General features: G+C 62.9%; 3 protein-coding genes across 6 annotated transcripts in view; 2 read left to right on the forward strand and 1 right to left on the reverse strand.

The window, feature by feature from the left end:
- HTRA2 (HtrA serine peptidase 2) overlaps window positions 1-17 on the reverse strand; it is a 4401-nt gene extending 4384 nt beyond the window's left edge. Inside the window, exon 1 of the mRNA XM_044428417.1 lies at window positions 3-17. Within this exon, the coding sequence (XP_044284352.1) occupies window positions 3-17 (15 nt within the window). The remainder of the gene's footprint in view (window positions 1-2) is intronic.
- Window positions 18-298: 281 nt separating this feature from the next.
- Window positions 299-6419, forward strand: AUP1 (AUP1 lipid droplet regulating VLDL assembly factor). Its single transcript, XM_044429450.1, has 12 exons — window positions 299-398; window positions 589-726; window positions 801-975; window positions 3188-3375; window positions 3488-3560; window positions 4011-4084; window positions 4241-4307; window positions 4488-4596; window positions 4802-4942; window positions 5655-5800; window positions 5915-6003; window positions 6110-6419. The coding sequence occupies exons 1-12, from the start codon at window positions 337-339 to the stop codon at window positions 6156-6158; spliced, it is 1311 nt and encodes a 436-aa protein (XP_044285385.1). The 5' UTR covers window positions 299-336; the 3' UTR covers window positions 6159-6419.
- Window positions 6420-12673: 6254 nt separating this feature from the next.
- DQX1 (DEAQ-box RNA dependent ATPase 1) lies at window positions 12674-21831 on the forward strand. 4 transcript variants are annotated; one of them, XM_044429413.1, is made up of 12 exons: window positions 12674-12698; window positions 13313-13639; window positions 16459-16652; window positions 16940-17315; window positions 17917-18165; window positions 18524-18623; window positions 18713-18871; window positions 18972-19163; window positions 19492-19617; window positions 19703-19893; window positions 20516-20706; window positions 20869-21831. In XM_044429413.1, exons 2-12 carry the CDS (start codon window positions 13343-13345, stop codon window positions 21056-21058), a joined length of 2265 nt encoding a protein of 754 aa, XP_044285348.1. In that variant the 5' UTR covers window positions 12674-12698; window positions 13313-13342; the 3' UTR covers window positions 21059-21831. The 4 variants fall into 4 exon arrangements, with proteins under 4 accessions (XP_044285348.1, XP_044285349.1, XP_044285351.1 ...); XM_044429414.1 differs by lacking the exon at window positions 12674-12698 and adding an exon at window positions 12818-12832; XM_044429416.1 differs by lacking the exon at window positions 12674-12698 and having other exon boundaries at window positions 13055-13639; window positions 18972-19247; window positions 19543-19617.
- The last annotated feature ends 1083 nt before the right edge of the window (window positions 21832-22914 follow it).

Here is a 22914-nt window from a genome sequence, read left to right on the forward strand (position 1 = left end):
GCCCCAGCCGCCGCCATCGTCGTCTGCCTTCCCCCCGCGGGGACCGGCGACCAGGCCCGCCGGACGGTGCCGCGCTCCGGCACGATGCACGCCCAGAGAGGCAGCCCGCCAGGCGCCCTTGCGGCCGGAAGGGGAGGATCCTGCGCGTGCGCACAAGGCAGGCGGCCTGGCGCGGCCATGACGCGCTTCCTCCGCTAGCCCCGCCGAGCGGCCAGACCCGAGATGGCCGCCGCGGCCGCCGTTGCTCGGGCCCCGGTCGCGCGCCGCTGAAGGCCGCAGGCGGGCGCGCAGCAGGGTCCGCGGCCGCGCGAGAGACGCCCCGCCGCCAGCGCCGCCATGGAGCACGCCGCCGCCCCCGTGCCCTCCGTCGGGCCCGAGCGCCTGTTCGACTCGCAACGGTGAGGGGCAGCGGGCCCGCCCGAGGCCCGCGGGAGGCGGGAAGGAGGGGAGCCCGGCCGGGCGCGCGGCCTCCGGAGGCGCCTGCCCGCCTCGTGGGGGGCGGGCCGGTCGGGCGGCCGGAGGGAGCGCCCCCTCCTTGCGCCGCCGCCGCCGCCGCCACCGCTTGCTTCTCTCCCCCCGCCCGCACAGGCTGCCGAGCGACGGGCTGCTGCTGCTGTCGCTGCTGCTGTACGCGCCGGTGGGGCTGTTCCTGCTGCTGCTGCGCCTCTTCCTTGGCCTGCACGTCTTCCTGGTCAGCTGCGCCCTCCCGGACAGCGCCCCCCGCAGGTAAGGGGGGCTGTGGGGGCAGAGGGAGCCCGGGCGAGGCCCGCCGCCAACGCACCGCCTCCGCTCTCCCGCAGGTTCGTCGTGCGCGTGATGTGCTCCTTGCTGGGCCTGGTCGTGCGGCAGAGCCGCCCTGCGGGGCGGCAGCAGCAGCAGCCGGGGCCGCGCAGCCTCCGCGCCCAAGTCTACATCGCGAACCACGTCACCCGCTTCGACCACAACGTCCTCAACCTGCTGACCTCCTGCAACGCGGTGAGCAGGGGAGACCCTGCCACGGGGCGGGGGGGGGGCGCCTCCTGCTAGGTGGAAGCGCCCTGGCTTCCCACCCACAGCCCTTTCTGGCCTGGGAGCCGGAGCACTGGCCCCGGGCTTTGCACAGTGGGCAAAGAGCACGTGTCCTTGTGTCCCCTTTCCATGCAAATTGCTTAGACTTTTTACATTGTGTCTACTTCCCAGAAAAAGATATATTACATAGGCATTTTCTTTTCTTACCGTAGTACTTTGCAAGTTAAAAGGAGATAGCAGAATGGTCTGACAAATAAGATGCTTTCCATTCTAATAAGGGTGGGGTGATGCACTTTTTAAACCTTCAGGAACATTTGCAATTTCAAAAGTGTGTGGGCACTGAAGTGGCTGGTGTAGCAGACAAGGGTCCATTTTTCTCAGAAGATAAAGCAGCAGAGCTAAAAGAAAGCAGGCTGCCCTAGGCAAGAGATGTACCAGGTACGTGTACATTGTTTCTTGTGCACAACACACCTGTAGCTTCCTGCTTGGATGTTGAGGAAGCGGTTGGGCCATTGGAGATAATGGAGTTAAAGGAGCACTCACGGGGGATGAGGGAACTGCACAGAACCTGCTGGAATTGTTTTTGTTAGTCTTCACAGCAGAAGATGCAATGCAGGTACCTCTTCCCAAATGTATGTATTCCGGAAGGGAGTCTGATGAATTAAGACAGGTAGTAGTGACAAACGATTAAATTCTCAACCTTATCGACAAACTGAGGATCAGCACCCAGTCTGCACGTCTGTAAAGAGACTGGACAGGTTCGTGGAGGAGCCTTGCTGATCATGTGCTACCTCCCGGACCAGAGGGGGCCTGCCTGCACGCACCAGTTGCTGAGGAGCTTGGGCAGGAGGAAGCTGTGCACCCATCCTGCTGGGGCATCCTGGGGAGCTGGTTTGCCACTGTGCTTGTGGAGTGCTGGCCTAGATGGACCTTGGCCTGATCCAACGTGGCTCGTGCTGTGTCCTCACGATGCTTCCTCTGCCTCACCCTGTCATTCTACCTGTTGCATCAGGTGTGGGCTGCGCACTCTTCAAAAGCGAGCAAGCTAGAAAACAACCAGTTTGTGTTTTCTTTGAATATAGGCATTTTCAGAAATAGAGCAATACCTCATTTTGAAGTTTGGCAGTGTGTTAATTTTTGAAACTAAGATACAACTTATATGTTTGGGAATGTTTAATGGTGTGTAGTTAGCATTGTAATCTGTGCTCCAGCAACTTCCATAATTTCGAACTTCCTAGGGCTTAATCATGGAACTCAGTGACTTGTCCATGTCTAGTGCAAAATGTGTCACATGTTAACGCCTATTTCTGAGCACGCACCACAAGTGATGGAGTTGAGAGAGGGTTAGATTTGGGGGGACATACAAGGCTGGGTTTTTTCACAGGTAATCTCGAACTATTTCTGTTGGTTGCCCCCCAAAGTCTGGATGTGTGCTTTTGCCTGTGTTGACGCAGTACCTGAGTAGCTTCTAGTTCTCTGCCCAGAGCAGTGGCTTCTCCAGAAGAGTTGCAAGCTGGATGAGACAGTTTAAGCTTGCACCTCACACCACTCACTCTGCTGAGCTCTGGAGAAGGCTGGGTGTGTGAGCCTGGAAGGGCTCAGACCTGGCTTGACCATGCCGTGCTTCTGATGTAAATCTTTGTGTGGTCAAGATAGAAACATAGAAACAGCAAGTCAGAAGGGGCCTCCCGGGCCATCTAGTCTGACCTCTGGCACCAGCCAGTTCCGCTCACGACATGCCCACCATGCGCATGTCCAGCCTATGGTGCTGCTTCAGAGGCAAAGGATGTCCTGTAAAGGGTGTGGCAGGAAAAAGGGTTAGTTTAAATGAAGAAGGGGCTGGAGCAACTTCCTTACAAGGGAAGCTGCAACATCTGGGAATTCTTTGAAGAAAAGGTGAGCAAGGGGAAGCATCGTAGACAGGGCAGGGTGACATGTGGTGTGGAGGTACTTTCTCCTCCTCCTCTGTTGCTGCTGTAGCAATGAAATCACAGCCACCAATATGGACAGCTTTAAGAGAGAATCAGCCCAGTCCATGTCTGCCTTATTTTCCTTTGCGGTGCTGGAGCAGAAGCTCTCTGGGCAGAGGCGCTTATCCCTGCAGGTGGGCAGGCACGTGCTGCGCTGCGCTGCGCTGCATGGTAGGGAGGGCCTCTCTGACCTGGCCCTGCTTCAACAGCCTCTCCTGAATGGTGCCTCTGGCTTCATCTGCTGGTCCCGGGGGTTCCTGGAGGTTGGTGGCACAGAGAGCCGAGCCGAACTCTTGCAGTCGCTAAAGGGCTACTCGTCCCAGGAGGGCAACCCGCCTCTGCTGCTGTTCCCTGAGGAGACCACAACCAACGGCCGGGTTGGCCTCCTGCGCTTCAGGTGGGGCATGGCAGGATCCGCAGGATGGAAAGAAGGGGGCTGCTGGTCTCGCTGGGCCTGCGAGAAGCTCCAGCCTAGCCTGGCCTTGCTGACGGAGCTCTTCCCACTTTAGCTCTTGGCCTTTCTCCATCTTGGATACAGTCCATCCAGTAGCACTGCAAGTCCAGAGACCTTTTGTTACTGTGGTGAGTATTAGAGGAACGGAGGCGGGTGGGGGGGGTGTCACAGAATAGCAGACTCGGAAGGGGCCAAGAAGGGCATTGCGTCCAACCCTCTGCTCTTTGTGGGCACCAGTTTGCACACCGTCCCACTCAGGTGGCCGTCCAGCTTCTTTCTGAATGTCTCCAGTGCGGGAGAGCCCATGACAACCGGCTCCACTGCCATGTTGCTCCAATAGTTAGGAAGCCCTTCCCCAGTCTCGATTTGTGCTTGTCGGAGGAGCACTTGCTCCCTTTCTTCTGCACTCAGGGTAGGCTTGCAGACGAAAAACTGGTCTGGCAGAAAAGCGAGTTGCAGTCTAGCAGCCCTGCTTGCTTTTTCACTGATTGCTCTCTCTCTCTCTCTCTCTCTCAATCTCCATCTCCATCTCCATCTCCATCTCCATCTCCATCTCCCCACCCCCACCCCACCCCAAGAGTGTGGCTGATGCTTCCTGGGTTACTGAGCTACTCTGGACTTTCTTTGTCCCCTTTACCATTTATCAAGTAAGGTACTAAACATCTCTGGTTTTTTGTTTGTGTTGGGGGATGCATGAAGAAGGTTGTGGGAGGCCCCCAGCAGGGCGCATGCACTCAGGCCCTCCTGCTCTTGCGCGGCCTGTCCTAAGAAGGATGCTCTGAGGCTCCTCCTCTCTCCCCGTCCCCAGGTGGCTCCCATCGGTCTGCAGAGCAGCTGACGAGACCCGGGAGGAATTTGCGCTGCGGGTGCAGGAGGTGAGAACAGAAGTCTCGTGGTGGGTGGCTCCTGTGTGCCTCCCGCCATGGTGTGGGAGGCCGGAATGCCCGTGTTGGGGCTCTTGGTGGCGCTGGGGGGGGGGGCTCGGCCTGTCTCTCCGCGGGGCTGTAGGCATCATGCATTGAGCCCCAGCCTCTGCGGCTCTCTCCCCGTTGCAGCTCCTGGCCTCAGAGCTGGGGGTGGCGCCCACTCGGCTCACAGCTGCAGACAAGGCGGAGCACCTGAAGCGACTGCGCCACAGGCCCGCAGCCTCCCACTCGCCCCCCGGTGAGTAGGGTTGCCCCCTCTTCCCTGCCCGGAAGGAAAAGCCTCTGTGCTCCAGCCAGGCCTGGCTACAGGGTGTGTGCAAGACGCGGCTTTCCAACTGGCCTTGGAGGGGCTGTGGCCACGAGGAGCCCGGCTGCGGCAGTGCTGCAGCATTGGCTGCAGGAGCCAGCACTCCCGCCTCTCACCCCTTGCGTTTCTCTCCCAGCTCACAGTCCACCCCCTGCAGCCCGCTCTCCAGACTCCTCCGGCGTGGCCCCCGCCGAGGACATGCATGTAGCAGGCATGGCCCAGCGTGTCAGAGAGGTCTTGCCCCATGTGCCCTTGGCAGTCATCTGCAAGGACCTAGGTGAGAGGCCTTGTGTGGGGGAAGAGCAAGCGGGGAGGCTCTGGGCGCATTAAGCGAGAAAGTGTGTGAGAACGGCTGGGAAGCGAAGCACCTTCCCAGCAGTGCTCAGCACATCTCTGTGGGCAGGTTCTGTGCAGCAGCGGGCTGGTTCTGCGGGCTCTCCTGGGCGCATCCCACTGGGCCCAGCGCCGCTCCTGCTGCCGGCGTGGGGGCTGGTGCAGGGGCCTTTTGCTTATTTTGGGGACAAGTAGCAATGTGAGGAGTATCTTTCCTTTTTATAACCAATGCAGCCTTGAAAACGTTTGGATGCCATAGGGTTGATGCACTGTATGTCACAAAGTTCTGTAAACTACTCTCGTTATCCGAGAACTTAAAATAAAATTCTGCTATCTGGAGAATGAAAAATCAGTCCAGAGGAAGAGCTGCTTGCAGCCCAATTTTGTTGACTGATAAGCAGCTGAACAAAGCAGGCTCTGTTGAAGGAAAGCGGGGGGGGGGCATCCCTGCCTCCTCCCTCCCTCCACTTCTACCTGGCAACACTGACCTGGGGCCGGAGCAGAAAGGGCTGCGTAGAGTCTGGCCTGGGCGAGCGGGATGAGAGGGCTTGCAGGCTGCCGATCCGGAGGAGGCGGCCTGCTCTCCTCTTCCTGAGGAGCAGAGCCTTTGCTGCGTCGCTTCCCTAATTGGGGTTTTGTGTCTGTCTTTTTCTCAGCCCAGACGAAATGTGTGGACACCACCATTGCTAATATCCTAGAGGGGCGGGTTCCCTTTGTACCCCATGAGGTGGAGACGGAGCCCTTTGTGCCTGTTCCGTCGGTTTCCAGTGCGCAGCACCCTCCTGCCTCTCCCCCATCCTTGGTACGTAAAGCGCGGAGTGGAGACAAAGGCTGGTTGTGAGCATTCTGGACGAATACGGGATGGGCAGCTGCAGGGCAAGTGGCGCTGAAGCAGGCTGCCCTTGTGCCCGTGCAGGTGCCAGCGAAACTGTTCGCCAGATCGCCCGAGGCAAGACACCTCTCCCTGCAGGAGCGGAAGCGGGCCCTCTATGACTATGCTCGGAGGTGAGCTTGGAGGCGTGTGGGGCGGCGAGGGGGGCGGCCACCGCTCCTCCCCCGGTGGCAGCTCGTGTGCACGGGGTCCCCAGCGACGCTCCTCTTGTTTTCACAGGAGATACACGGAGAAGTACGGAACGGCACACGGCAAGGGAGGCCGCTGACCCGCTGGCGTCTCTGCGCGGACTCGGGGCCAACTGCCAGTGGACCGTCTGCAGAGCTTGCTGCGCCACAGCTGTGCCGTCGAGTGCTGAGTGCCTGCGGCCCGAGAAGCGCCTCTGCGGGGCCCGGTGGCGGCGCCCGCGTCTTCCCGCAGCTGGCCTCGGCCCCATGCGGCCGTGTGGGGCGCAGGGCCTGGGGCTGCATCCGAGTGGAGGCTGGGTGGAAGAGCCACGCTCCAAATAAACATTGCTCTACTTCCCATCTCCTTGCTGTGGCTCGATTGCGGGGCGGGGTCCGGCGGCTCGAGCCTCTGACAGCGGAAGGGTGAGACGCCCATCCTGCAGTGCGTGGAATACGAGCCGCCCCAAAGGGTCTTCTTGGGAGGGGCGCTTGGTGTTCCTTCCCCCAGAGCCAGCCAGCCCCACGTGGGCAAGCAGAGGGACTGGGGGGAGCTGTGGCTCCTGTGGCGGGCGGCCCCTTTCCCTCCCTCCACTAGGCGGGGCCCAGGCTGGCTCCATCCCATTCTGGCCTGCCGCCTCAGCCCGTCTGCCTGGAGCGGCCCTGCGTGGGGAGACGTGGCTGGCTAGCTGCTTGCTACGCGCGCTGGGAGGGGGACGAGAGCCTGGCAACCCTTGCAAGGAGGGGTGCTGCTTCCCCCTGCAGGCCTGCCTTCTTCAGAGAACCACCCCGCCTTGCCTGCAGGGATGACCTTTCGAGGGGGGGGCTTCCATCAAGAAGTAATGGAAAGGGGGTGGCGCTATATACCTCAGCTGGTCCCAGAGACCCCCTGAGTGGCCCCCAGGCGGGCTGCCTCCTCCAACCGATGGGGGGGTTGCTCAGCCCTCTGCTCCTCAGAAGGGTTGGCCACAGCTGGGTGCATCTCCGCCAGCCTGACCATGGCGGCCCGCCCGGGCCCTGCCGCTTGTGGAGCACAGCCAGGGAGTCGGAAGGGGGCGTGGGCTGTGGCCCAGGCTCTCGCCATGCTCTGCGCCGGCGGCCCGAGACAAGCGGCAGGCCATGAGGGATCTCCGTGGGGTTGATGACAGACTGGCAGGGTAGGCTAGGCCAGCCTTCTCGCCCTGCGCCGGCAGAGGCGGAAGGGCTGACGAGGCGCAGCAAGGTGCTGGGCCAGGGGAGGTGGATGATGAGGGCCCCGGGACTGTGGTGGCCACGCTGGCCTGCCCCTGAGCGTGCCCGCTGCCGGCACCCCCCTCCAGCGCAAAGCCGCCCCTGCCTGCTGTGCTTCGAGGGCAGCAGGGGCAATTCTTGGGCCCCTTTCACGGGCCAGTCCATCCTGGGCCTGCACTCCCAGCGGCAACAGGAGATCCTATGCAAAGTGCAGGTGGAGGCGGAGTGGGACTAAGGGGCTGGTTCACTGGGCCCCTGGAGGTCTGGCCTGGCTGCTGTGGGGGCTCTGCTGACGGGGAGGTGGGGGGCGGCAGAGGACGCCTGCACTGCCTTGAGGCCTCGAAAGGGGGCTCCGCGCTGGCCAGGGTGACCAGGGGCTTCCAGCCGGAAGGGCCAAAAACAGCCCACTCGAGGCGGACTGCCAGTGGCCCATTGGCAGGTCTTGATGGGCCACCAGCAGGCCAGGCAGGAGTCATCCTGCTCTTCTGAGTGCCTGTGCGAGCCCCTCGCGCACAGACCCATGGGTCTTTACTCAGCACCCGTGTGCTTCCGAGGTGACGACCCTCGGACCTCCTTGCCGACTGCCCACTGTCCCTCAGGCTCTCCAGACCCTGGGAACAGCCATGACCCACTGGCTGCCCAAATCAGCCTGTGCCGCTGTGGGGAAACGGGCAGAGGCTGTCGGGGGGCCCTTCCCTGTTGGAGTTGGAGAAATCAGAGTTCTCAGCAAATTGGAAGCTCCTGGCCATTCGGGAAAGGTTTATTTCATCATTTAATGTCTGCATGTTGGTCCTGGTTGATCGTCAGCAAGCACAGTTGGGATTGATTGACACAAGATGAATGACTTCAGTATTTGACAATTAAGCCTCCATTTTTATATTTTTTAAAAATATCAATACTAAGAAGATGCTAACAAGCCTGAAGCATCAAGATTACCACTGTGGCCAATCTTTCAGGATTTGAGTTTCAGACGTGAAATTCTAGCTGTGGAATCAGAAAATTTGGCAAACTCCAATTATGTATATCATTCCCTTCTGCCATATCTACTTTCTGCCACATCAGTCAGCCTGTTTAAAAAGCAAGCCAGGACTGGAAGTGTAGAGTGGGAGAACCGGAAGGGGCCCGTGAAGCCACGGAGTCCAGCGCAGGCCTTGAAGCTGAACCAGCCCCACTGGCCAGCTGCCTCTTGAGGGCCTCCAGTGTGGGAGAGCCAGGGCCGCCTCGGTGATCGTGGTGTTTGCCGCACTGCCACAGCAGTCGGGAGGCTTTTCTGGTGTCTGGCCGGAACCTGGCTGCCTGTGCCTGCGCTCCGATGACTGAAGAGATCCCGGCCCTCGAGTACTGCCATCCCCTCTCAGTCTTCTCTTCCGAAGGGCAAATGTGCCCAGCCCTTTCCATCTCTCCTAGGAGGGCTTGGCTTCCGGCGATCATCTTCATTGCCCCCCACCAAGCTTTTTCCAGTTTGTCTGCATCTTCTTAGACACATCCTGCCTTTTTAAAGGACCCGAAGTGGCTCACTTCATTCTCCTGCTACCCTTAATCTTATCCGCACAGCAACAACCACACCGGCCTCTCTTCCCCGCCTTCCTGCCTCTCTGCAGCCTTTGCACTGGGGAGCACCTGGCTGCTTAGAAACACAGCAAGGCGGAAGGGGCCTCCTGGGCCATCTAGCCTGACCCCCAGCACAAGCCGGCTCCTCACAGGATGCCCGCAGTGGCCTGTCACTGGCAGAGGGGCCCTTCCCCCGAAAAGGCCAGCCATGGGGCAGGGTCCTCAGGAGCACAGGTCTGTGTGCTGAGCCAATGTGCTGCAGTGGGCAAGGGGGGCCGGGATGCAGAGGACCCGGGCTCTGTGCTCAGCCAGGCAGCCAGCTGGGGGGCACTGCGCCAGTCACAGTCTCTCAGCCCAACCTACCTCACAGGGCTGTTGTTGCAGCAGCAGGGATAAGATTAAGAGCAGGAGGAGCCGATATGTAAGCAGCTTTGAGTTCATTCTAAGAAAAAAGGCAGAATGTAAATCAAATACTTTGGTAAAAGTCTGATGTTCTCCAATGTACCAGCAGGCCTGACGAAGCCCTTGCTGAAAAGACGACAGGATAATCACCCCCCTCTGGGAAAGGGCGACGGGGTGCCGCATTCCACCCTGCCCCCTCTCCTACCCCCAGTAATATTTTGGTTCAAATAAATTTGGAAGGGGGGGTCAAGAGGCTTCAGTCCCTTCAACCGGGTTTGAGTAATTTCTGAGTATAAGCTAATATGAAAGAACAAATGAACTGGCCTTTATGGCCAAGGCAGATCCCTCGGCACCAGAACTGCTACTCCGGGCACCTCTCTGCGTCTGGTTGGCGAGCAAGCGGGGACGCGGCTGTCTGCCCGGAAGGGACTGCGGTGGTGGGTCAGCGCCGGGCCAGGGCTAGCCACACGCCTGCTTCTGCCACTGGGGCAGCCCTGTCCTGAGCAAAGCTTGTGTGTTCCCCAGGCATATGCGGGCAATGCTGTCTCTGGGCCGCTACGTGGCTTCTGCGCAGGCACTTCACAGCAACCTGCAGCGAGGCAGGCCTTGGCACAGCAGCAGCTCCTGCGCGTTCCTTTCCCCAGACATCAAGCGCAGCGCACCATACGGCCGGCAGCAAGTGCGCCTGTGTCGGACAGGTTCCCCATGAGCCCCCTGGCTGAAGGAGCGGCTCTCCAGCTACCTGCGTGCGCCATTACTCTTTCCCAAGCCCTGGCTTCTCCTTGGCAGTGATGTGGGCATCATTCCCTAGCCTCTCGAAGCCTTTTTCATTTCTTTAGATATTATCATCTGAAATATCTTACATAAAAGGATTAAAAAACAAATTCAAAAGTATGATACAATAAAACGAGCAAATAGGGCAGGTAAAAAGAATTCAAGCATCAACAGGTTAAAACTAGCAGATCTTAAAAGCAGTGGGCAGATACAAGGGGGTTCCATCCGCTGCCCAGAAGAAACGAGGAGCATCGTGCAGCAGGAATGCTGTGCTCAAGGAGGCCCCTGTGCATCTCCACCAAGCTTATCTCTGGCTGTGGGAGGATCTTCATGGACAATTCAGGAGAAAGAATTTGCAAAGGTAGCAGAGTCCCGACCTGTTTGAGAGCTTCAAAGGTAGGAACCAGCATCTTGCTCAAAAATGGGCCAGGAATAGGAGATGTTCCAATTAGTCCGTAGCTTCATGTACCCCCTGCGGTCACCGTTCAGACAGTGAAGAGGAAGACCTGCCTCAACGGAAGAGCACATGAAGGACTGCCATCACTGGCAAGACTCGGAAGGAACTTGCAAGGGATTTTTATATTTCAAAAAGACGGAAAACAGTTCCACGTCTCATTCCTGTTACGTTTCTTGTGGAGGCCTTTCTGGGACTTGTACAGCCCCCGCTGGCCACGCTCAATGAAAGCAACTGTCTGCTTCAACTTCCTCATTCTAGCTTAAGATGACAATGCTGCAGGGGAGACGCCTCTCCGCAACCCACAAGATGTCCACCCACCTTTCTTTAAACAGATAACTGGGCATCCGGGGAGAGGGCCGTGTGACCTGAGTGCTTCTGCGGAATGCCAGTTTCGGTCCGCCAGCTACTCTGTACTCGGCAGCTGCAACAACGAACAGAATTGTGTGCACAGAGTGAGGGTGGCCGCGGTGCTGACTCCCTCAGCGCTCCCTGGAACAGCTGCTTGGAAACACAAAACCATCCATTCGATACAGCTTATGGTCGTACAAAGTCCTTTAAAAATGGGTGAATTGGTTTATTTATTTCTGATACGCATTGCTCAGTTTTCAGTATAAAATAATCTCAAAGCAGGGTACAAGCAATAAAATGCAGTAAAATGCCACCTTTTGGCAACAACAAAATACATCATGAAAGGGGGAGCAGACACATGATACATTTCTGTCCTGCAGCAATTACAGGGACAAATAGGTCTTTAGGTGGAGCCGGAGCTTTGATGCCACACATCCACGGGGAGGGGCAGTGCGGTTCCGTCCGGGAGCCCAGAGGGAGAGCTTCCATCCTCAGGCTGCCAAGTCTTAGAGCACAGGCAAATGCAAGGCACACATGAAGGCAGCCCTCCTCCATCGTATAATCCAGGAAGGCCCAACATGCCATACATTCACAAGAGGAAGAATGGGGGGAGGGGGGGCCCTGGTTTCCTTAAAGGAGACAGACCTGGCCCTGAATGATGTTAATGCCCACAGGCGAGACGCTGGCATCCCTGTCCTGAGCAGGTGGGTGCCAGGCAACTGCAGCCTCTCAGGGGAAGCCATGGATGGTCCTGAAAGGAACTCAGCACTTCATCACGGACAAGAAGCCCCACTTTGGGCAGAATGTGGAGGAAAAGAATGGTTACCCATAGACAAGCAGGTGGGCAGCAACATATTTTCTCTCTCTACCTGTTCCATCTGTATGCAGAACATACAATAAGGAAAGCTGAATTAGAATCAGAGGAAGATGTAAAAATTGACAGAAAGCGCACCCATAATCTAAGGTATGCAATGATGCCACATCAGCAGCAGAGAGGAGTGGCAAATTGACATGACCCCGATTAAAGTGAAAGGAGCAAGTGCAGGGGCAGAACTGCACCTGAATATTAAGAAACAGTCGTGGCTACATATGAATTACAGAATGTTGCAGTCAGCACTAAAGAAATCGAAACTGTGACAGCCTGTACTTCCCGAGGCTCATCACCCGAGATGGCGACTGCAGCCGAGGAACTCCAAGACGCCCGAGCCTCGGGAGAGCGGCCACATGGGATCTGCTTAAGGGCCGGAGCCAAGGCCACCCACCGTCGTGTTTGCCACCACGGTGCACCGGTGGGAAAGCGGCCCGTGAGGGAAGCTGGCGGGGGAGCCGCGGCGCTGCAGGAGGCCTCGCCCAGGCCGCGCCGCTCGGAGCGCTCCTTGCCGGCCGGCCGGGCGGCGCCGACGGGCTCGCGGCCCCGAGCGCCACGGGTCAGAGCGGGGAGACGCGCACGGCGGTCCGCCAGGGGCCATTCCGACTGACGGCGCGCAGCGGCGGCGGCGGCAACACGTCCCGACGCTACTCGGGAATGCGCGGGCAGCCGGCGAGGCTCAGGCGGCGGGCGCGGCGCCTGCAAGGGACACGGGCTGGCGGACCCGCGAGGCGGCGGGCTCTGGCCGGCCTCTCGGGGCCGCCGCTCGCGCGAACGGCCCGGGCACGGCGGGCCCCGGAAAGGCCGGCCCCCCACCGGCCGCAGCGCGCGGGGGCGACTGCAGGGCCCCGAAGCCACCGCAGGCCGCAGCGGAGCCCGGCGGGCGAGCGCCCCCTGCTCGGGCCGCCGGCGCGTGACGTCACGGGACGGGCCGCTTGGCCGGAAGTGGCGCCAGGCCCCGCCCCGAGGCGCACGTGACCGTCCTGGCCCCGCCCCGCAGGTGCTGCCGTGCAGGTAGGCTCCGCTCCGGCGGCTCGGGCGGGCGGGGAGCCCCGGAAGCCGCCCCGGCCGGGCCCTCTCCTCCGGTCCCACGGCCCGGCCCGGCGACACCTGCGAGGGAGACCCGTGGCCGGGCGCGCCGGCGGCCGGTAGGAAGGCCCGTCCCGCCCGCGGCTGACGTGTCCGCCCGGCCGGCCCGCTGTGCGTGACCGCAGGGAAGCGGCCGGGGGCGGGCGCAGCGACCGCGGGCCCTCGCCTGCGTGAGAGGCGGCCGGCCGAGGCGGACCGCCCCGATTGGGCCGCGCCCTCGCTGCGCCCGCCTCCGGCCGTGGAGCCCGGTCCTCGCTTGCCCGTTCTGTGCCGGACCCCCAGCGGAGAGGCTCCCCGGTCCAGCCTGAAGGCCCGCAGGGAGGGCAGGAGGCGGCCTCCCCCATCTCCCCTTGCCGCAAAAGGAGCCCCTCGGGTGGCCCCTGGGATGAGGGTCTCTCGCCTGAGTTTGGGGGCTCCCGGGGGAAGAGCCACAGCAGGGGCCGCGGTCCGGCCACCCCCATTGCCAGCAGCCGTCGCCTCCCGGGTGAGCGCTTGTGGCCATCACTGGCCCGTTGTGCTCCCTCCTCTTTTCTTTGCAGGTGTCCCGGGAGGCCGAGGGCCTGCTTTTCATGGCAGCGACAGAAGGCTCTCCCAGCCCCCTGCGTCGGTTAGCGGGGCTGAACACCCTGTCGGAGGAGGAGGACGACCATGGCTACCCTGCGGAAGGCTTGTCTTTGGGCTGCGATGGGGATCTGGAGGTGAACCCTTATGATGGGCTGCCCTTCTCTTCTCGCTACTATGAGTTGCTGCACCAGCGCCGCAGCCTTCCCGTTTGGGGTGCCAAGTTCGTCTTCATGGAGCATCTGGAGAGGGGTGCTGGCATTGTCTTGGTCTCCGGGGAGACAGGCACCGGCAAGAGCACGCAGGTCTGTGGGGGGGGGGGGGTGGCGGGGTGAGGCAGGTTCCTTGTTCATTGTCAGTGTGCTGTCAAAATAGATGAAGCTCCACTCTCTTGTGCTAAACCTCTGGTTTGCTTCTCGGCTGCCCGGATGGGTGTTGGCTCTGTCAGGTTGTACTTGCTGTTGCCGCATTCCAGGCAGGGGCTCCAGCCCTCTCTGGAAATGGTTACCCTAGTTGGGCTTAGTAGTTCATTGATCCTAATGTTTATTGATTTGTGCGCTTGGGCCTTTGTGGCACAACTTTTCCTGGGGGGCGGGGGCGGGGGCGGGGGCTGGCTTTTCTTACCATATTTGTAATCAGCCATGGCCTTCACAGCTAGCAAAGCTCACTGCAGCCCTGGCCCTTGGTCAGACTGGCTGCCACTGGTGCGAGAGCTGTGTAAAGGAGCCGCTCCGGGAGTCCTCGGCCACATGAACAGAGCCCTTCCCAGTGTGGCAGTGTAAACCGACAGAAAGTGGGAGCAGGACTTTGGCCAGGGTGGGGCCTTTCGCCACGGAGCTTTCCGCAGGAGCAGAGCTGCAGGCGAGGCGGGAAGGGCCCAGGGCCTGCAGCACAGTCCTGGCAGAGGCCTGTCTTGCTGGATGCTGGGCGTGGGGAGGGCAGGAAACAAAAGCACTAACTGGAGCTGGCTGCACCCGCCCTTCATTCCACTGGCATCCTCTTGCTTGGTGAGCAGTGGACAAAGTGATAGTAAAGCCTGCGTTGCTCTCTCCAGACTGAGCCCGGCCGTGCCCGAAGGGGCTCTGGCAGTTGCATGTAATGCGGGAAAGGGCTCCTGCTGTTTGCAGGAAGAGCTGTGGGGGGCGGGGACAGAGCAGGACGGCGGGAGCTGTGTCGCAGAGGCCTGGCCAACATCTGCCTGCCCTGGCTTTGCCACCATTCCTTCTGGCTCCTTCACAGCAGTGGGGTTTCTGTGGCAACCCAGCCCTCTTCTGGGGTCTTCACTGGGTGGCTCGCTTGCGGCCAGGCGCCACTGGAGAAACACCCTGGTTCAGGCTGGGCATGCCTTTGTGCTGGCCGAGAGGCCTCTGCCGGGGCCCTGCAGGACCTGCTCTGCGAGCCTCTTGCTGGCGGCCTGGAAACAGCATGCAGGTCACCGCCTCCCTCTGCCTGGGACTGTGCTGGGCTGCTTGCTGAGGCTTGCCATCCTCACCCTCGGCTGCCTCTTGCACGCCCTCCTGTGCTGTGCCATTCCAGAGAAGCCCCTAGAGCAGTCATAGCGAACCTTTCAGGGGCCGAGTGCCCAAAGTTCAACCCAAAACCCACTTGTGTATCGCAAAGTGCCAACACTACAATAAAACCTGAAAACTGAGGTTTTAGTTTAGAAAAAACACCTTGCAGCCAGTCCAAGCAAATATACATATATATCCTTGGCCAACACAGACTGTACATGCAAAAGCTCGGACAAGTCATGGCTAATGAGTTGGGGCACGTGACTCACGGCCCCTGTGTGCACTGTTATCCGATGCTTGGCTGCTGGGGCGATGCTCGGGTGACTTGGCACACATGCCAACACAGAGGGCTCTGCATGCCTGCAGTGGCACACATGCCACAGGTTTGCCACCACTGGCCTAACCCTACCCTGGTGCACTGCCCTAACCCTAATAGAGGGGATTAACTTCCATTAAAAAGAGACTGATTTTGAATAAATCTTTCTTCAGTAGCTTTTTCTGGATTTCTGTCCCTTCTAAACACATTCCAACCCTCAAAATCATGCCAGGACACCTCGTTTTTCTAACCCTAACCCTACCCTGGTGCACACCCCTAACCCTAATATAGGGGTAGAGTTCCATGGAAAAGAGGGCGATTTTGAAAAGCCTTCCTTGAGTAGCTTTTTCTGCTCAGCTTGACACTTCTGCCCATTCTAAACACATTCCAGCCACCAAAATCATGCCAGGACACCTTGTTTTTCTAAGCCTAACCATGTGATGGAGAACCTTTTAGAACCTTTTAGAAACCGAGTGCCTAAACTGCAATGCGAATCCTACTTATTTTTCACAAAGTGCCAACGCCACAATAAAACCTGAAAACAGCCAGTCCAAGTAAATCTCCCTATATCATTGGCAGCGCACTGACCTGCCGTGCGGAAGCTCACGATTCACGGCTAATGAGTTGTGGTTTGTGACATCATTGCCTGGACGCACTACTATTTTCCGAACGTGCGCATGGCCCCTGTGTGTGCTTTTATTCAATGCTCGGCTGCTGGGGTGATACTGGGGCGCCTCGGCTCGCGTGCCGAGGTGCAGGGTGCTGCGTGCCCGCGGTGGCATGCGTGCCATTGGTTCGCCACCACTGCCCTAGACCGCTCCCTTGTCTGACTCGTTCCCTGTTTTTCCGCCCTGAAGCGCTGGCTGCGGTGTCGCCTTGCCAGCCTCCTGCAGCCCCTGCCAGACACGCTCTTCTCACCCGCCCTGTGCCAGCGGTGAGGCGGATGTGCGGCATTGCCGTGTGTCCGGCTGGGCGGGGCGGCCAGCTTGGAGGCAGCAGAGCGTGTGCTCCGTGGGCAGAGCCCCGGCCCCACGGCCAGCTCCTTCAGTCCGGCAGAGAGTTCTGGGCTGGGAGGGCCCAGAGGCCTTTCCTCCTTTCCCTTGGGCTGCTTGGTGTTTCCTCGGAGCACTTCCCCGGCTTGTCCCTGCCTGTCTGAGAGGGGGTGGGCAAGGGCTGGGGGGCCCTGGCTCGGGCCGCTGGGCACGGCGGGCGTTGGTGCTGCCGGCAGGGCGGCCCGCCCTCCTTGGGGAGGCACTGCCAAGCCTGTCCTGCGCTGCCTTGTCTGCCCCTCTGCTAGGTGCCCCAGTGGTGCTCGGAGTACGCCCTCTCGCGGCAGTTTGCCCACGGGCAGGTGGTCTGCACGCAGCCCCACAGCCTGGCCGCCCGCAGCCTGGCCCTGCGCGTGGCGGATGAGATGGACCTCAACGTGGGCCACGAGGTGGGCTACGGCGTCCCGTTTGAGGACTGCTGCACCTCCGAGACTCTGCTCAGGTAGGGGCTCCCCCTGGCCCGGGGAGGGCTGGGTCCTGTGAGGGGTCGCTCCGGGTGGGGCCCGCTTGCAGGCTGCTCTCGTGCGTGCTCCAGAGCGCCAGCCTGCCTGCTGCTGCCCCCCACTGCCCCGTGCGGGTCTGGTGGGCAGGCAGGAGGTGGCCGCCACATGCAGCTGTGCCTGCCCAGGTCCCCTGCGGGAGCTCTGGGTGCCCTCCTGTCTGGTGGTGCGGGAAAAGACTTGGGGGGCCGGCAACACGTGGGCCCCATAGGAAGCCTCTGGGTTGCAGGTTTTGCTCAGACGAGGTCCTGCTGCGCGAGATGACATCGGACCCACTGCTGCGGCAGTTCGGGGTGGTGGTGCTGGATGAGGTCCAGGAGCGCGCAGTGCCCACGGACTTGCTGCTGGGGCTGTTGAAGGACGCATGGCTCCAGCGCCCGGAGCTGCGCCTGGTGGTGGTGACGGAGCCGCCGCTAGAGGAGCCACTGCGCCGCTTCTGCCGGGACGCCTCTGTGGTGCGGGTGCCGGCGCCCCAACCGGCCCCGCGCTTGGCGTACCAGGAACCCGCCCCGGGCAAGCACGTCTCGGCGGCCTGCCAGGCTGCGCTGGCCCTCCACCAGCAGAGGGAGTGCGGGGACATCATGGTCTTCCTGGCCAGCGAGCAGGTGGGCTCTGGGGGAGGGCTCGGGAGGAAAGGGGCCGCCCCGCCACCTTTTGGGTGCGGGTGGTGTCGGGAGCCCCTGCGCAAGGGGCAGGCGGGCCGTGTGGGGCGCTCTGCTATGCTGGCCACTGCTTGGGAAGAGCCTGGCTGTGGCAAAGAGCCCCCTGGTGGGCAGCCATAGCCCTGCAGGCGTCATGGAAGCCCCCCCCCCCCCCAACTATTGATGGCTCAGAGGTTTCCTGGCTTTTGGGCCGCGTTCTCCATTCCGAATGCTCAAAATGCCTCTCCAGGGGCTCCGTCAGTACCTAAAACGGATGGTCTTTTGCCTTGCTTGCTGTTCTCAGAGCTCTTCCCAAATGGCATTCAGCCCTCGGGCCACCTGGGCTCTCTCTCCTGCCTTAGTAGGCTGCGTGGAAATTCTCCTCGGGGGTGTTGGAGAGGGCCATGCTGGGGAGTGCAGTGTTGCCGGAGGGGCCCCGGAACGGGAGCTCTGGCTGCGCCGTCTTTGGGGCATCCTTGGGGCAGTGGCAGCTCTCCTCGGAGCAAGCAGCAGTGCCCCCCACTGCCTGCACTCTCACGGGGCTTTCTGGGCCCTCCACCCCCAGGAGATCAGCGACTGCTGCGAGGCCCTCCGTGTGGAGGCGGCGGCGTTGGACCCCGGCCTGGGCCCCCTGCTGGTGCTGCCCCTTCACCCCGGCGTGGGGCGAGACGTCCAGAGGGTGTACGAAGCCGGCGTGGAGCAGCCAGGCAGAGGCCCGCCACGCAGGATCATCGTCACCCACTGGCTGGCGGATGCCGCCTTCTCCGCCGGCAGCGTCAGGCATGTGGTGGATGCCGGGCTGCAGCTGCGCAGCGTGAGTTGGGGCGGGGTTGGGCGTTGCGGGGGCCCTTGCCTGAGGAGGGGACCTGCGCTGGTGCCTGGTGAGGCTGTGCCCCTGCCCACCCACCGCGCTCAGCTCTGCCTGGGATGGGTGCATGGGTGAGGCGGCCGTTGCACCTCGGGCCAGAGGGTTGGGGCCCTGCAGGAGCCTCCGGAGGGCTACGCTGCGCCTCCCTCAGTCCGCGGCCCTGTGGTTGCGTGTGGCCGCAAGGCTGCCCCGAGGCCTTGGTGGGTCCTCCCGCATGGCCATCCGGCCCGCGTGGTCGCCTGTGCCCGTGCCCCCCAGCGCCTCCCGCTTCCTGCTCTCACCTGTGCCGCACTCCCCTGGGCAGGTGTACAACCCGCGCATCCGGGCCGAGTCGCAGGGCCTGCGTCCCATCAGCAAGAGGCAGGCAGAGGCACGGAGGCTCCGGGCTGCCGGGGATCCCCCAGGTGAGTCCGCTGGGGCTGGAGGAAGGCCCCCCCCCAAGACGCCCCTGCCCCACGCCACCTCTCAGCATCTGTGCCCCGCTCGCCCGCAGGATCCTGCCTGCGCCTGTACTCCGAAGCCACCTGGGAGGCGGGGCTCCCAGCCCTTCCTCCCGCCCCCATCGCGGAGGCGGAGCTCAGCCGGCGCGTGCTGCTGCTGAAGAGGCTGGACATCGCGGACATGGGCCAGTGCGACTTCCTGGACCGGCCAGGTGCGTGGGGCTCCGGGGGTCGGCGGGTCGGCACGGGGGCCGGGCCCCGGGCAGAGGGGCCGGCGCGGGTCTCACGCCCTCCCGCCTGCCCTCTGTCCAGCCCCGGAGTCCCTCATGCAGGCCCTGGAGGACCTGGACTATCTGGCTGCCCTGGACGACGACGGGAACCTCTCCGAGGTGGGCATCATCATGTCGGAGTTCCCGCTGGAGCCCCAGCTGGCCAAGGCCCTGCTGGCGTCCTGCGAGTTCGAGTGTGTGGACGAGATGCTCACGCTGGCCGCCATGCTGACCGGTAGGGGCCTGCGGGGCCTGCCCCCACCCCGGAGCTCAGCTCCTGCAAAGAGGAGCCCCCCAGCCAGCCCCGGGGAAGGCGCAGGCCAGTGCCGAGCGGGACGTGGCTGAGTCCCACCGTGGGCCCGGCGTGCCTCCCTTTCCCGGGTCCCTGCCTCCCCAGGCGCAAACCGCCCCCCCTCCATGGTCCGACGGCTCCAGCAGTGGGTGCGCCGTCCTGCAGGATGCCCCAGCCGCCCAGCTGGTCCCCAGGTGGGAGCCCACGGCCTGCCAGGGTGCCCCGCCTCGGCGTCTCTGCTCCTGGCCTCAGCCGCCTCCCTCGCCCGCAGCCTGGCCCTGCTCCGTGACCCCCGTGGCCCGCCGGGAGGAAGCGGTGGCAGCGCGGCAGCGGAGCCTCCTGCACCCCGCCGGGGACCACTTCACCCTCATCAACCTCTTCAACGCCTTCCGGCAGCGTGAGTGCGGGAGGGGGGCTGGCAGTGGGGGAACCAGCAGGTGCTCGGGTCGCGCGCCCCTGACGGGGCTGGCTCCCCTCCCCAGAGAGCGACCCAGAGAGCTGGTGCCGGAAGCACGCGGTGAGCGAGACTGCGCTGCGGCTGGCTGGGGCCGTGCGGGCCGAGCTGCTGGAGGTCATGCGGCGCATCGAGCTCCCCGTCTCCCCGCCGGCCTTCGGCACTGACAGCAACGCCCTGAGCCTGATGCGTGCCCTCCTCTCGGGCTTCTTCCTCAAGGTAGGGGGGCCGGGCCAGGGTGGCACCCCCGGGAGTCCCGCCTGGCACACAGTTTGCAGGCAAGGGCGGCCCAGGGCTCGGGGGCCGGCAGGGAGATGCCGGAGCAGCGCTGCGTATGGGCGCAGAGCAGCTCTGGGCCTGCTGGTGGGCCAGGGGCCGCCTACCTGCACCCCAAGGGGTGCCCTCGGCCCCGGGCCTTTATTGGTCCCCTCTACCTCCGAGGAGCTTGGCTGGGGAAGGGAGGAGCTGGCGCCCGCACGGGTGCGATTGGTCAAGGTGGGTCAGAAGGCTCAGGGCAGAGCGGACGCCGAGAGTCCTGGCGCCCCCTCTGCCCTGCTGCGCCATGCAGTGCCGGCTGGCGCATGGCCGGGAGAGGCCGTGAGCCCTGTGGCCGTGAGCCCTGTGGCCGGGGGGGGGCGGGGGGGGGCGGGCTGGCCAGCCTCAGCATGGCCTGGCTGTGCCTCGCCCACGGTTTGCCGCCTGTGCAGGCCGCTGCTCCCGGGGCTCCGTGGGAGGCGGGAGCCATGTGCTGCCCGGGAGCCGCGCAGGGACTTCTGTGGGTCGAACCGCACAGCCCCCGGGGTGTTCCCAGCCCAGCGCTCGTGCTCTCCTCTGCACACAGGTTGCCCAAGACATCGACGGCTCCGGGAACTACCTGCTGCTGACCAACAAGCATGTGGCCCAGCTGTCCCCCAGCTGCTGCTACCGGCTGCGGCGGCCTCCCCCGCGGCCTCCCCCGTGGCTGCTTTACCACGAGTTCACCATCTCGCAGGATAACTGCCTGAGCATTGTCTCTGAGATCCAGCCAAAGATGTGAGTGCCGCCAGCGGAGGGGGGAGGGGCGGCCAGGACTCCGGGTTTTGGGTCTCCGCCCGTCTTGCTTGCGGCTGGGTGGCGCTTGGGCTGGGGAGTGGCGGGCACCTGCGGCTCAGATGCTTCCACTACAGACTCCCCGCAAAACCCTCTTTCCTGCAGGTTGGCCGAACTGGCCCCCCAGTATTACCTGAGCAATTTGCCCCACAGCGAGGGCCGGGATCTGCTGCTGGAGCTGCGGGAGGCGCTGGTGGGGGCCGCGGAGGTGCCCCCACCGCTGCAGGACGAGGAGCCGCAGGCCCCCAGAGCCGCTGCTCAGGATGGGGAAGAAGACGCCTGTGTGCTGCAGTGAGCTGGGAGCGAGGCTGGTCTGCATCAGCTCAGGCCCAGGCGAACCCTCTCGGCACCGGAACAAAGCGGGCCAGTCTGCGGCTGGGAATCGGCCCCAGTGCCTCTGGGAGCGGCAGGACCCGTGGGGTGCCCCGCAGAGCTGGTGCAAAGCCCCCAGCCTCCAGGGCCTTGTTCTCTGGTGGGCTGCTTCCGGGGGGCCTGACCGGGCTGGCAGTGGCCGGACACCATGGGGTGCGCTGGTGGCGGGGTCCTCGCGCTGCGGGTGGTGTGCCTGGGTTGTGGGCAGGCTGCTGGTTGCGGGGCTCAGCCTGTTGGCAGGCTCAGTGGAGGAGCGGAGGAGCTTCAGCGGTCCGAGCTGGGAGGCCCAGGCCTGTGGGAGGGAGCGGCGGGGCTTCTTGGGGCGTCTGCTGCCCTTCCCGAAACGCTTCTGCCTTGGGTGCTGCGCTGCTGGCGGGCTGATGCTGCTCCTGGGCTGGAAGGGGTTGGGCTGGGCTGGGCTGGGCCTGGGCCGTCGTTCACCAGGCTGGGGCCCTTCTTGCCCGCTGTGCTGAGCTCCTGCCTGCTCGAGGTCTCGGGGAGGAGGAGGGAGCCGAGCTTCCCGGGGCCGCGGGGGGTGCCTTTCCCCGCAGGGATCGGGTCCTCACCGGGCGTATGGCCTATTCCTGAGTTGTCACTTTTGGTGGCTGATCGTGGTTGGAACACGCCCATCTTCTCAGGCTGCTACTGAAATGTGCTCCACCAAGCAAATTAATTAAAAGGCTCTCAGCACCAAAACGTGTGGAACGCAGCCTTGACTTCCGGTTGCCGGGTCCAGAAGAGGGTCCTGCAAAGCTGCCACAGTCGAGCGGAAGGCAGCCGAGGCGCCTGCTGGGGCCCCTGGGCTACAAAGAAGGCCCGGGGCACAGGGATCGGGGGCGTTGGTGTTCAGAAGAGCTGCTGCCTGGATTGGGGTGGGGGGTGAAGGAGCAGCAGGGCAGCAGGCAGAGCGGGGCCTCGTCCGTGCCGTGCCCCGTTTTGCCCTCATTCAGCAGGCTGGGCTGGGGGCAGGGAGAAGGGCCTCGGGGCCAAGGCCATGGCACCAAGGGCTCTGCTGGGACACGGCCAGGAGGCTGGAGAGGGCCTGAAGGAGCAGCCCCAGCGGGAGGGGGGCACATGGGGCAGGCCGGCCACAGCCTGGAGTCCCTCGTGCAGGGAAGCAGCCCAGGTCCGGGTGCCTCGCAGCCGCCTGGCCTGCCTGGAGCTTGCTGGCGGAATGGTCAGGCCGGCCACCGGCTCCTTGTGCCACGCCCTGCTCCGCTCCCCGGATGCCGAACCGGAGCCTCGAGGTGTCGGCTGCCCCACTGAGTCGCTCCGGGCCTCCGGTGTCCAAGGGGGGAGGCTGCCCGGCACGTGGCATCTGGGGGCTCCGGCGGCGGTGCCTCCCTCTCGGCTTTGTGCCCGCAGCCGGCCGGGCGTGGTGCCGGCTGCGCCAAGAGGAGCCGGGCCAGGGGAGGGAACGGGCAGGCTGGCGCACAAGGCTTGTCAGTCTGCTGGGGAAGGAGGGAGGGTTCAGGCGGTGGGCTGCTGGGCCAGACCCTCTTGCTGCCCACGGAGACCCCCCCAGGGGGTTGCCCTGCCTCTGCCTCGTGTGCTGCCATGCGGCTCCTCTGACCAGCTGGCCCGGGTGGGGGGAGCCCTTGTCTTCTCCACGGCGCTCTGAATCCCGTGCCTGCAGGCACAGCCTCCCCCCCAGACGGACGGACAGCCCCCCCAGGCTGTGCACCAAAGTCCGCCTCGGGGGTTTGCCAGGCCGTCCCGCGGCCCCCTCGGGCGGCTCCCCCGTGTCCAGGTTGAGCACTGCTCTGCCTGTGGGGTGGG

Source organism: Varanus komodoensis, unplaced genomic scaffold (genome assembly GCF_004798865.1).
Source record: "Varanus komodoensis strain SLA01 unplaced genomic scaffold, ASM479886v1 scaffold2, whole genome shotgun sequence".
Taxonomy (NCBI): Eukaryota; Metazoa; Chordata; class Lepidosauria; order Squamata; family Varanidae; genus Varanus; species Varanus komodoensis.

Bases quoted from the DNA above. Each gene is read 5' to 3' on its own strand.
- AUP1 (XM_044429450.1), top strand. From the start codon at position 337: ATGGAGCACGCCGCCGCCCCCGTGCCCTCCGTCGGGCCCGAGCGCCTG. The intron at 727-800 runs GTAAGGGGGGCT...GCTCTCCCGCAG, and splicing joins CCGGACAGCGCCCCCCGCAG to GTTCGTCGTGCGCGTGATGT. The intron at 4,597-4,801 runs GTGAGTAGGGTT...TTTCTCTCCCAG, and splicing joins AGCCTCCCACTCGCCCCCCG to CTCACAGTCCACCCCCTGCA.
- DQX1 (XM_044429416.1), top strand. From the start codon at position 13,343: ATGGCAGCGACAGAAGGCTCTCCCAGCCCCCTGCGTCGGTTAGCGGGG. The intron at 17,316-17,916 runs GTGGGCTCTGGG...CTCCACCCCCAG, and splicing joins TCTTCCTGGCCAGCGAGCAG to GAGATCAGCGACTGCTGCGA. The intron at 19,618-19,702 runs GTGAGTGCGGGA...TCCCCTCCCCAG, and splicing joins CTTCAACGCCTTCCGGCAGC to AGAGCGACCCAGAGAGCTGG.